At 33.9% G+C, this 14,287-nt stretch overlaps 1 protein-coding gene across 1 annotated transcript; it reads right to left on the reverse strand.

Moving 5' to 3' along the window:
* Nucleotides 1–13,292: 13,292 nt before the first annotated feature.
* LOC107866215 (21 kDa protein-like) lies at nucleotides 13,293–14,183 on the reverse strand. Its single transcript, NM_001324916.1, is given in 1 exon segment — nucleotides 13,293–14,183. A coding segment is annotated over 1 exon segment (618 nt). The 5' UTR covers nucleotides 14,110–14,183; the 3' UTR covers nucleotides 13,293–13,491.
* Nucleotides 14,184–14,287: the final 104 nt, after the last annotated feature.

A 14,287-nucleotide genomic window follows, 5' to 3' on the forward strand; every position in this document is an offset into this window, starting at 1 on the left:
TTTCGGCAGGTCTAGGCTTGGTAGGAGCCTGGGAGTACTAGTGTTAACTATTTTACATGTACTCCCTCTTCAGTTACTGCATTATTTCGTTGTTGTTATTGTTTGTTGAATGCTCTGTGTTGATTCTCCACATGTCACTTGAGTCGAGGGGTTTTTCAAGACCAGTCTCTCTGCCTGCACAAGTCAGAGGTAAGGTCTGCATACACTCTACCTTTTTCAGGCTTCACTTATAGGATTGCACTTTGGTTTGTTGTTGTAAATGAAACAACATCTCCGAAATATTGTTGGTAAAACCATTAGCTTTTCTTTTTCATTATATGTTTTATGTTGTATGTATACTCTTTAAAGGAGAAGTAAAGTGACTCGATAGCTATAATGATATCGAAACTTGCATAAACATGACATACGTGAGATGTTTACGAGCAAGAACAACATATCCAATATAGTACCACAAATGAGGCCTGCAGGTTTATGAGCAAGAAGCAACAACATATTCAGTATAGTCCCACAAGTTGGGTTTTGAGATTTACGAGCAAGAAGCATTCAAGAGAATCAATGTATGCGAAGATCATTACAAACTAAATTACCAAGATAAATGTGTCTAACAACATCAAAATCTCACAAAGAAAATTGAAGTACAACCCATGCAAACACAGTTTCTATTAAAATTCTCCAAGGAAATCAGTATAGGTTACAAATATCATTGGTTCATTTGAACTGTCATGCATTGGTTGTCACTTTCTTTAAAGTAGATGGTACTGTATCATTGTTTCTCCATAAAATAAAGACTTTTTAATGCAGGGCTAAGTTAATGTTCCGATGGAATTCGTTCAATTTGAAATAGCTCTCCTTGAATTGTAGCTTCAGTTGTATCAACCCGTAAGTAGTCATCTCAGCAGAAAACTGAAGCCACAGCAAATAGCCTGTAACACAAACATTTACTACTCTTGACAATCTATCCAGATAAGAATGTGTACATACATAGTTATTCACATGAACAAGAAGTCGAAAAAGGGAGGTAAATAAACGTAGTTCATGAGCTCAACGATTGAGAATGCCACGATCAGTGATGTTGTTTTCATAACCTATGTTGCTCAGACTCTTCAAAAATATCATCGGGTGAATGTCGGATAGTGAATTTTTTAAGGATCTGACACGGGTGCATCAACATTTTTTAAGAGTTCGAGCAACTTAGGTCATAACTACATTGACTAGCTAAAAATATATCAACGTCTTTGTGATTTAAAGATAGTCGTTTGAGATAACAGGCACTGACTGCAGACTAGACGAGGAAGCAACTGAATGCCCCTGACAGTTTAAATAAGAGACAAAAAAACGTTATTTACCTGAAAGGCTAGTAGCGCGACACAAAGAGATTGTTCCGACATTCCGCCCAATTGCCTTGAGAAAAAGTTCACTAGCATCTCATTATTTGTTCCGGTTAATGAGCCGGTCTGAGTATCAAACCTGAAAGGATACACAAGATTAGTTAGTCTAGACACGAACATGAATTCCAAACATGAGCTGATTCAATTAGACAACTTACTTAGGGAGCCGATGCCTTGGACAAGGTATAATACCGGCGAGCTGAAAGGAATTCAAGGGAGTTGAGAGTATGTAGAGATCCAAAATTAATTTTAAAAAATCTTATATTTTGCAAGATGAATTGCACAGAGAGAGAGAAAGGGAGAGAACTTGAGGTAGTGATAGTGGGAAGTTCAGAACTTGCGCAAAAAGAATCTAAGCAGCGTCTCACTGAAAGGAAATAGACAAAACTGGACATATTAGTTTGAAGTTTCAAATGAAAAAAATCTGAATTTAATTTAGTATTTTAATTAATTTAATTTACAATCAATAAAAAGTTGCCACGTGTTTAATAGAATTTTTAATTATAGTTTTAAAAAAAAATTATTAATTGTGAGGGTATATTTGATCCACAAAGGTGGATGAAAGGGTATTTTTGGCCCAATAGATAAACGAAGGGTATTCTTGAGCCAATTTCAATAGTTGAAGGGTATTTTTGACTCTTTTCCGTTCCAGGAATATCCAAATGAAAGATGTGTCGCCAACTGTAGTTGCAACAATCTAGCTAGATGTTTATTCACTTATACAATTATTTTTGTATTAATTGGACTAGTGTAGCAAACTTAATTTTGTTCCACACTGAATGTATATATTATGTTAACATAGGTTCATTGCACTACATTTCTTTTCTTTTACTCCCATAATAAATAATTAAAACAAGTAGGAAATAATCTTCCCCAAAGTTGAATCTCTTTTACACATTAGTATTGCCAAAATGCCCGTGCCTTGCACGGGCACGGATATCTAGTAATAATAATAGTAATTGTAATGGTAATAGTAAAAGAAAAGTAATAATAGTAATAATGATATAATATTAATAATAACATTATGGGTCACTAAAATTACCGAGATATTCTTGGTAGTCACTCTAACCTTCACTTATATATAATAATAAAGTGAAGTAATAATAATAATAATAATTAAAAGAAAAAAAAAAAAAAGGTCACTAAATCTTCACCCAACTTTCACTTATACGTAGTAGTAAAGTAAAATAGTAATAGTAGTAGTAGTAAAAAAAAAATAATAATAGTAATAGTAGTAGTAGTAATAATAATAATAATAATTTCTCTTATATATAAGTGAAGGATTGGTGTACCACTAAATAGTAATAATAATAATATGATAATAATAATACCATTATGAGTCACTAAACCCTTAGTAGTCACTCAACCTTCACTTATATGTAGTAGTAAAGTAAAGTAATAATAATAATAATAATAATAGTAGCAGTAATAGTAGTAATAGTAGTACTCACCAAAAAAAAAGTACTAATAATAGTAATAATAATAAAAATAAAAATAATAATAATAATAATAATATAATAATAGTAATAGCAATAGTAATAGTAAAATAAATAAATAATAAAATAATAATAATAATATGAATAATAATAATAATATAAATAATGAATAATGAATAATAAATAATGAATAATGAGGGATTGATATAGCCATAAAAAGATAAATTGGTGATACACCAATCCTTCAATTATATATTTATATATAAGAGATAAAGAGAAATACATTTGCTACTTGGATGCAGCACTTTTCAGTTCAACCCGTAAACATGGGCCTATGCCCCTTCATAATATCACTATCAACTGCTAATAATTGTGCAAGAGGGCATGCAACACATGCGCCCACCTCAGCAAGTTGAGCTGTGAAAAGTTTTACAGAGGAAAAAGGAAGAGACACATCTTAACCCATTTTTAGCTTAAATAAAAAATATTTACATTTGCTATCTAAGATGCAACAATATTTTATTATAATATTAATATTTATTATAATGACCTGATTTTTCAGAACTAATTTTTCATGTTATATTTTACTTTTCTATAATGATATTTTACATATAACAATAATATCGTTTATTATAGTGGTATGCTCTTTGTGAATTACCTCTCTATAATAACATACTCAAATATTATGTAATAATATGTTACAAAAAATATATTATTTAAAAAATAAAATATCAAAATATTTATGATAATCATCATTAATGTCATGGACACAATAAATTTCAAGCTAAGTACAAATATCTAATTTAAAGGAAAAAAAATCATATTTAATTTAAATGAGGCACATCATTTATTTCATAACTTCACAAGGAAAATGTTATTACTGTTTCCCTTTTTTATATTCATACTCTTTCTAATTTTGCATGCTTTGGCTTATAACAACAAAATGAGATCTGAACGTCAAATGTCAGTATTGTTAAGTTACAAATTATAAGACAAAAGGTTTGTGGCTCTTCATTGATTTACAAGCATACACGATGAATATATAGTACAACGAGACATTAGTCTTCTAAGTGAACACAACTACTAGATGGTAAATACAATAGAGTCCTAAAGGGCTTCTAATTAATTGAAGAAGCTGTCAACATCTTAGACTAGATTAGGTCCAATACCCTTCTAGCAAACTAAAGGTGGGTCCTTCACGTTCACTTTGTCCCGTAAGAAGTGAAATCGTGTTGTAGAAAACGGCTTTGTGAGGGCATCAACTATCTGATCCTTAGAGGAGAGAACCTGGATGAGAAGGTCGCGTCTAGCTACTTTATCCCGCACAAAATAAAAATCTATCTCAACATGCTTTGTGCGAGAGTGAAAAATAGGATTAATCGACAGGTATGCTGCACCGATATTATCACACCAAAGGATAGGAGCACGAGATAGTTGAAGACCAAACTCGAACATTAGTGACTGAGTCCATGTTAATTCTGCAGCAGAATCTGCTAAAGCTTTGTACTCAGATTCTGTAGATGATCGTGCCACCGTTCGTTGTTTGCGAGAGGACCATGAGATTAGATTTGGGCCAAAATAAATTGCATAGCCACCAGTAGATTTTCGATCATCTATGCTACCAGCCCAATCGGAGTCACTGAATGCCTACAAGTGAAAATTATAAGCTTTTGAAATAAAAAATGACATATTCTTGGTGTGCTGGAGATAACGGAGAATGCTTTTCACAACAACCCATTGATTTACAGATGGATTGTGCATAAACTTGACTGAGGACTTTTTGATGCTGATGTCCCAAACGGAGATGCCAGCAAGTAGAAGAAGTTTTGGTAGCCGAGAGTGTTGAAGGAGAACAGGAGGATTGTGGCTTAATAGACATGGAGTAGAGTCCATCATTACTCCGACCGAAATGAAGTGAAGACTTGAAGTCCCGATCCTTGACAAGAAAATAATCGGGATGAAATTCAAAGAAAGCATTATTATCATGAGCAAATCATTGGACAGAAGAAAGGCGTTTAGTAATGAATGAAACATGAAGTATGTTATTTAGAGAAAGTTTTCGATTAGAAAAATTTGAGAAAGCGGCACTACCAATTTTTTGGATTGAAAAATCTTGTCCATTACCAACATGAAGTTGATCCGGTCCTTTATATTCCTCAACATGTGTGACGCCGGAGAGATCTGGTGCAATATGATGGCTGGAGCCTGAGTTCGGGAACCAATTTTGATTCAATGAAATCGATGCCTGATGAGTAAGATGAGCAGATGAGTTCATAGTGTGATTGTAGTGTTGAAGGCAAGTGGAAGCTTGGTGATTAGTTTCATTGCAAATTTGACATCTTATGCGTCCATCCCCAATGCCATTCCAAGGTTGAGGTGTATTAGAATAATTATTTCCGTAGGCATTACGTTGGTATTGATAACGACCACCTCGTCCACCTCGTCCCCTATATGATCTGCCGCGACCTCTGTAAGTGTTATTAGAATTAGTAGACTGTCCAGTATTCTGCCTATCACCATTATTGAAAACGCGTTGAGCGATGTTGGCTGTCGGTGTATTTAACGACAAGTCACCTGGAATGAGGGAGAGAGAAATCATGGAGGATCCATGAATAAACTCATGATTCAACAATAGGCTAAGGAGATTAGAATATGAAACGGGTTCGAGTCTGGCAGACAAAGCAGTGACAATATCTTTGAAATCTTGTCTCAATCCTTTAAACACATAAATATTAAACCTAAAGTGTTCACAGGATACCCTGTGGCTGCCAATTCATCCGACAGAAGTTTTGCCTTTTGGAGAAATTGAGTGACAGAGAGATCATCTTGTTTAAGGTTGTGGAGTTGCATATGGAGGTTTAGAATTCTAGTGTTAGAAGGAGAAAATAGAGCAGCTACTAGAGTATCTCAAATATCCTTGGAGGATTTCAATTCAATAACTATAGGAATTGTTTCTTCAGAGAGGACAGATATTAGCAGACTCATGATGATTTGATCCTGTTGGATCCAAGTAGAAAATTCTGGGTTGGATGTAGTAGTATCCGAACCTTCAACAGAACTAACAGCAGGTGGACATGGCTTTGATCCGTCAATGAAGTTTTGGAGGTTTTGACCTCGCAAGAAAGACAATACTTGAGTCTTCCAGAATATATAATTTTTGAAAGTAAGTTTAATTGAAATAAAATGATGAGCATTGTTCAGGGGATTGAAGAAGGAGGAAGACATGGCAGGAAGCGATGAAGCAGGAGAGGAGATTGAACTGGCGTCTGATACCATGTTAAGTTACAAATTATAAGACTAAAAAGATTTTTGGCTCTTCATTGATTTACAAGCATACACTATGAATATATAGTACAACGAGACATTAGTCTTCTACGTGAACGCAACTACTAGATGGTAAATACAATAGAATCCTAAAGGGTTTCTAATTACTTGAAGAAGCTGTCAACGTCTTAGACTAGATTACGTCCAATAAGTATACATATATAATAGAACCTCTTTATAACAATCATGAAATTTTCAGACAACCACTACAGAGAGGTTTGGTTGTACATCTATATTATATATCTATCAATTACTCTTTTGGACGGGCCAATCTTTTAAGGACCCGTTTGGTCATAAATGTTCTTCACTTTATTCCAAAATACGAATTCACTTTATTTCAAAATTATTGTTTGACCATAAAAATAATAAATACAACTTGAAGTTGTATTTGAAATTTTGAAAAATACCTAAAGAGGTGTTTTCACTTTATTTGGTTTCATTTTTTTTCACATTTTAATCTATTTTTCTACAAAAAAAAATTCTAAGTTTTTTAATTTTCATAAAATAATCCATTTTCATAAAATGCTAAATTTTTAAAATTTATTTTTATTTTTATATATTTTTTTAAAATATAGTTCAATTCTAAATATTAATTATAAAATATTATGGCCAAATTCAACTCTAACTCTATTTTCAATTTTAAGAATTTCAAATAAAATAAATATATTTTTAATTTTCATGTACAAACACATACTAAGTTAATTTCAAAAAATACATTCACACCTTGAGCTTGATTAAGACTATTATAAAAAGATAGCTTTATAAATAATGTACGATACAATGATGATTATTGTTGTTAAAGAAAACTTGAGGTATAGTAATTTTTTTATTATTTTCTCTGTTTTAATTCGTTTGATCTATTTTTTTATATGTAGTTTGTTTTAGAAAGAATGACTCTTTCCCCTTTTAATAATTTTTTAATTTGAAATTTTCATGTAACGCGTTTAATTTGGTATTTTGATACACTTGACATATCTTTAAATTAAGATTACAAAATTTAAAAATTTCTTTATTTTCTTAAATTTTGTGTCAAGTTAAAACAAGTCAATCAATTTGAAAAAGAAAATATAAAAAAACTTATATTGAGAGATTATCAGATTGTATAAATTATTTCAAACTTGATTTTGTAGAGTTTAAAGTAGAGTTTTTTCAAAAAGAATTTTAAGCTAGCGGGGTAAAAAGAAAGAAATTCACATAACTATATCTTATGCTTAAGGTGTTACCTATTGCAATTCGGGATTATTAACTTTAAGATAAAATCATGAAAGATAACTTGTTAAGCTATATTTTTATATCATCAAATTATTTAAAAGATAATTTTGTGACAAGAGGGAGCTACTCTACGTAGGATAAATATAATAACTTTGAAAAATAATGTAAGTAATCTGCTGAATCCCATTAAAATATGTTTTTCTTTTAACATATGATACCAGGAGAATAAATGTAAATATGTAACGGCTCCGTACAAACCTAATATCCTTTGTGTTGGGATGCACTTCTTCACTTTTAGCTCCCCTTTTCCCATTTGATATTGTAGTTTTCCAGAATAAGAGAAGAAGAATACACCATTGATATGGTGAAGAAGAAATGTGAAGTAAGAGATGAGATGTAATGAAGAGAATTAGTAGTAGTTGTATTACTAACTTGTTTTGTATGAAGAATGTACAAGAGTATTTATAGTTGATCAAATGAGCTAACTGCTCAACTCATGTTAATCAACTAGGCCATAACTAACTAACTACCTTATAACAACTTTATGGACATAACAGAATTTACACAGGATTGACCTTCTTTATCAACTTTCTCTAATATCACCTACATTAACACTCCCCCTCAAGCTTGAAAGTGCAAACAAGTTTTGAACTCCTAGCTTGGAACTAAGTAGGTGATGCTGGACCTTAGTTAAGCCTTTAGTTAGCATATCTGCTGGTTGTTCCTGAGTAGGAATATATGTTGTGCGTATCAGTCCTTGTACAATCTTCTCCCTTATGAAATGACAATCAATCTCGATATGTTTGGTTCTTTCATTTTAAACTGGATTTGCAGCAAGTTGAATAGCCGTTTTGCTGTCAGTGAAGATATTGATAGGTTTCTGTACTTCAACATTTAGCTCCTTCATGAGTCCTAGCAACCAAATTACTTCAGTTACAGTGGTGGCTATTCCCCTGTATTCAGCTTCAGCTGAACTTCTAGAAACAATAGGTTGTTTCTTTGACTTCTATGAGACTACAGAATTTCCAACTTTCACAAAATAGGTTAGGACATGCAGCCCAGTCTGCATCACAAAAGGCTGTGACGGTAGTGTCCTGTAAACTTGACAATAAGATGCCTTGACCTGGTTGTCCTTTGATGTATCTAACAATCCTTAATGTTGTTTCTATGTGAGACTTTTTTGGCTGTTGAAGAAACTGACTCAGAGTTTGTACTCCAAATGAAATATCAGGTTTAGTCATGGTTAGGTAGAGTAACTTTCCAAATAGTCTTTGATAAGCTCCCTGATCCACCAAGGGATTATCCTTAGATGCATCATCATTTGTATAGTCATCATATTGCTTTGTAGTCAGCTTACAGTTAGTATCAATTGATGTCACTGCAGGCTTTGCATTTCTTAAACCTGTTTCAAATATGAGTTCCAGTGAATACTTTCTCTCGTGCATGAGTATACCTTTACTTGATCTTGCAAATTCAATCCCTAAGAAGTACTTTAACTCCCCCAAATCTTTTATCTTAAAGGTTTGATTCAGTTTAACCTTAGTTTCCTCAATCAGCTGAATGTTGCTTCTAGTAATCAACATATCATCTACATAGATGAGTACAAATACATATCCTACAGGTGTTTGTTTGATATAAAGTGAGTGATCATGTTCACTTTGCTTGAACTGGAACTTTAACAAAGCCTCAGACAATTTTGCATTTCATTGTCTGAGTGCTTGCTTCAATCCATATAGGAATTTATTGAGCCTACATACTTGATTCTCCCCCTGGCTCTTAAATCCTGAGGTAGTTGCATATAGATCTCATCATGTAAGTCACCTTGAAGGAAAACATTGAACACATCCATCTGATAGATATGCCACTTTTTTTGTGTAGCAATAGATAAAAATAGTCCTAACAGTTTTCATCTTGACCACAGGACTAAAGGTTTCCTGGTAATCTACACCTTCTCTTTGGTTGTATCCTTTTGCTACCAGCCTTGCTTTGAACCTCTTAACATCCCCATTGGACTTATATTTGACTTTAAATATCCATTTACAACCTATAGGTATCTGTCCATTAGGCAAAGTCACAATGTCCCATGTTTTATTGTCTTGCAAGACTCTTATCTCAGCCTTCATTGCTTCTATCCATCTTGGATCAGCTGCAGCTTCACTGTATGACTGAGGTTATGTGATATTGGATATTTTAGACAAGTAGGCTTGATAGGCAGGTGCAACATTCTCATATGATACAAAATTATCCAGGCTATATGGGCCTTCATGAATGTTTAGTGAAACAAAATCCTACATCCACAAGGGAGGTTTGGTTCCTCTGCCTGAACTTCTAACAGGTTCCTGAGCAGTTTGTTGTGGTTCCATTAACTGCTCAGATTGAGTCTCTTCTAGAGCAGACATTTCAACTTTGGTAGGTGGTGAAGCTTGTGGTGCCATATGATATTGCACAGGTGTACTTACAGAGGTGGCAGGAACATTGCTTTGAGTGGACTGTAAGGACTCAGGAACATAGTTTATGGTTGAATATTGTTGAGGATTCTTTAACATGTGTCTTGAAGGGAAATATATCTTCTTCGAAGATGACATCTCTATTGACAAAAAATATGTTGTTAGAAAGATCATATAAAAGGTATCCCTTTTGTGATTCAGCATATCCCATAAAAACGACATCAATAGATCTTGAGTTTAGTTTGTCTGATTCATGCAGACTTTTTGCAAAACATAGACACCCAATGACTCTTAGGTGATGTAAGGATGGAGACTTTTTATAAAAAAATTTCAAAAGGAGACAGGTTGCAAGAGTAACACTAGGTAGACTATTAATTATGTAGACAGATGCTTGAACACACAAACCCCAAAACTTTAGTGGAATAGAAGATTGAAACCTAATAGCTCTAGTCATCTTAAGAATGTGCCTATATTTTCTCTCAGCTACTCCATTCTACTGAGGTGTATAAGGGCATGATGTCTGATGTATTATTCCTAATTATGTAAATAAAGCTTTGCAAATTGTGTTAACAAACTCAATGCCATCGTCACTTTTTATAGTTTTAACAGTCTTGTTAAATTGAGTTCTTATTAGAATAAGGAAATTTTTCAAGGTCTCATACACATCAGATTTTAATCTTACCAGGAAAACCCAAGTCATTCTAGAGTGGTCATCTACAATAGTTAAGAAGTATTTGTAACCATCAAATGTGGGTATTTTATAAAGACCCCGCAAGTCCATATGGAACAAATCAAAGTTGTTTAGAGTAACAGAAGAGCTATTAGGAAATGGTAATCTTGTTTGCTTGGCACAAGGGCATACTATGCACTTGTTTACTGTACTACTGATATCATCAAGTTTTCTGTTCATCAACTTCTTAAGTATAGAACTAGATACATGACCAAGCCTTTGATGTGCTAGACTAATATATAAGGAAATAGGTATTGCAGTAGTAGAATCAGAATAAGAGTGTCTAACTGTCAGAGTGATTTCTTTTTTATTATCATTGCTTGATAGAATGTACAATCTACCATCTTCTTTACCAATCATCTTCACCTTCCCACTGAAGAGTTCCTGAAATAAACAAAAGTCAAGAAAGAATGAAACTAAATAATTCAATTCCTTGGTTAGTTTAGCTACAGACAATAGGTTAAATTTGAACTCAAGTATATAGAATACTTCAGACACTGTATCAGCTTCAGTTAGGTGACTTGATCCTGTGTGTGTGACTAGTGCTACACCTCCATTTGGTAGATGTACCTTTTTAGGTGTACTAACTCTGGACAATGACTGTCCATTTAGTAGACTTAGATCAGCTACCATATGATTGGTAGCTCCTGTGTCTGCTATCCAATCTATCTTGCCCTTATGGGCTGTTAAAGCGATATTTATACCGGTAATATTAGCACAATATGGTACTTCTGAATTTTTGTTCAAAAATTGCAGCACTTGATAGTATTGATCTCTAGTTAAAGTGCAAGGTTGCTGTATTTGAGATTGTTGATAAGACTGAGTTCCCGAAGATTGGTTTGGATCAAGTAGCACCTGTCTTCCATTTTTAGTTCCAACTCCTTGGGTTATTTGACCATGATTCTGCAAGATCTGCATATCATCATCCTTGGTCACAATATTATGAGCAGAATTGTTCCCATCTTTCCTTTTGTACTTAGAATCTTGTGGATATCCTACCAATTTGTAACAAGATTCTCTAGTGTGACTCTTCATTTTACAGAAGTCACAATACACATTGTAATTTTTCTTTATCCTTTGAGGATTCCCATTATTTCTTGAATACATCACAACATCAAATGGTCCAGGAATGCCCTGTGTATATGCCGGACTAGTCCCTAAGACACCTGCATTAGCCACCACAACCCTTTGGCTTTCATTGCTAAGTTTCATTGAGTATACCTGATTAACTCCAGGAGCAGGACTCATCATGAGTATTTGACTCCTGGCTTGCGCGTACGAGTCATTTAACCCCATAAGGAACTGATACAGTTTCAATCTCTATAGGTGCAGTATAAATTCTTTAGAGACTTCACAAGAACAGGTTGGAGCTGGGACCAAGGCCTCAAATTCCTCCAACAAACTTTTGAGTTTTCAATAATAAACAGCGATAGAACTTGAACCTTGACTTAAAGTTGCAATTTCCCTGTGTAAGTTAAAAGTTCTTGACCCATCGACCTTGTTAAATATTTCATATAGATCATCTCACACACTTTTTGTGTTTGTGGCATACATTATGCCACCTAGAAGGCTCTTGGACACAGAATTCATTATCCACGACAAAAACACAACATTAATCCATTCCCAATTGCTTTCTAGCCTGGGAAATGTTCCTTCTTGTATGACCCATCAACTATACTCCACTTGTTTCTTCCTAATAAGATGATTCTCATGGATCTATTCCAGACAGAGTAGTTTTCAATACCAGACAACTGAAATGAAATAATCTGTACTCCACTAACGTCAAAAGCATTTAAAAATAAGGGATGGTTGTGATCAATACCAGAAGCGGATCCATTATTAACACCAGAACTGCGTGATTGAGTATCCTCTGATGCAATGTTAGCCATTGTGTACAGTTTGCAGATCTTCTGTATGACTTTTCTTGAATTGATTAGGAGTTAAAGAAATTTCCAGAATCAAACAAGAATCATCTTGCTTATGGCTTTGATACCATATAGTTTTCCAGAATAAGAGAAGAAGAATACACCATTGATATGGTGAAGAAGAAGCAGAAGAAGAAATGTAAAGTAGGAGATGAGATGTAATGAAGAGAATTAGTAGTAGTTGTATTACTAACTTGTATAGTTGATCAAATGAGCTAACTGCTCAACTCATGCTAATCAACTAGGCCATAACTAACTAACTACCTTATAACAACTTTATGGATATAACAGAATTTCCACAAAATTGACCTTCTTTTTCAACTTTCTCTAATATCACCTACATTAACAGATATGGCTCTCTCCCCCATTTACTACTCACTCCTCATAGTTGAGTGAACATTAAATTTATTAATTATTGGTATGAGATTCACATATAAGTTTTTCTAATGTTTTGTATCCTTTGTGTTGGGATGCACTTTTTCACTTTTAGCTCTCCTTTTCCCATTTGATATCGCTCTCTCCCTCATTTACTACTCACTCCTCATAGTTCTGAGTGAACATTAAATTTATTAATTGTTGGTATGAGATTCACATATAAGTTTTTCTAATGTTTTGAAATAAAATTTGCTGTTTTTAGAGATTACAAAAAATTACTTACCGGCTTTCAAATAGTACTGCCTCTGTTTTAATTTAAATATTTTTCTTTTCTTTTTACTCTGTTTAACAAAATTTAAAATCTTTTCTTATTTTCTTACATTCATTACCAATAAATTAGGGAGTAATTATATATGTATCACTTAGAGAAAATAGGGAGTAATAGATGTTCAGAGATAGTACTTACCGTGTATCATCATTAAATTGGAGTGACTTTTTTTAACAAATACACATGGAACATTTTCATTCAAGAAGTTCATCAAAAACAGATGTTATATCTATTACGGCAATCAACTAGGCATGAATTAAGTACACTTTTTCTAACAGAAGATTAACACAGCAAATAGTATGCAACTAATTGTCCTTTTGATTATTTTAGCCGTGAAGGGAAGCAAGACTGTTGATCAAAGCCAAAGCATTGCTCGTCAAATGTGCAACCTCAAGAATCTTTCCCCTCACAACTGTCTTAACTTTGCCATTCATCACTTTTCCATCAAACCCCTCAGTGCAGGTATCCTCGTCCGTCAAGGCAGCACTCACCCATGTTTGAATATCATTTATTTTCAAATCAAAATCTTTGCCCCTCAGTTGCTTCATTTCTCCCAATGACTTCCTCAGTCCGGCGACTGTGTCACTTAGTTCCTCCACACAGTCATGCATGGCGCCGACCTCTCTTGGCGTCATGCCTTGACCGTGTGCCAACTTCAACATCATAGCAGATGTTGATTGAGCTGTTTCGAGGCTCACGGTGAGGGATTCATGTGCTAGAAGTTGTGGGGAAACTCCAATAGCACTTGCACGGCTTGATAATGAGCTGAAACAAAGGTTAGGATAACTTGTTGACTTACAAGATGTTCTTATAAACTCCGTATTTGTTTCTCCCACAGCTGGCCTTGCTGCTGAAACTGATGCCAAATAATTAGAAGAAGTGGTCAAGGCAACTAAAATAAGAAAACCTATGAGAAAATTGCTACGGATATAAGCACTTTCCATCTCCCTTTATTTCTCTAATAAGGCTCTTTTTTCCTCTTTGGTCTATCAAAAACTAATAAAGTTAGTCGAGTGATGATGAATTTGAGGATGCAGGATTCTGAATTTATATGAAAAAGTCTCAAGTGGATAAGAGGGCTAGGCTAGGGGGGTGGATTTATAATAATACTGTTCAAATAGT

Source organism: Capsicum annuum, chromosome 3, assembly GCF_002878395.1.
Source record: "Capsicum annuum cultivar UCD-10X-F1 chromosome 3, UCD10Xv1.1, whole genome shotgun sequence".
NCBI lineage: Eukaryota > Viridiplantae > Streptophyta > Magnoliopsida > Solanales > Solanaceae > Capsicum > Capsicum annuum.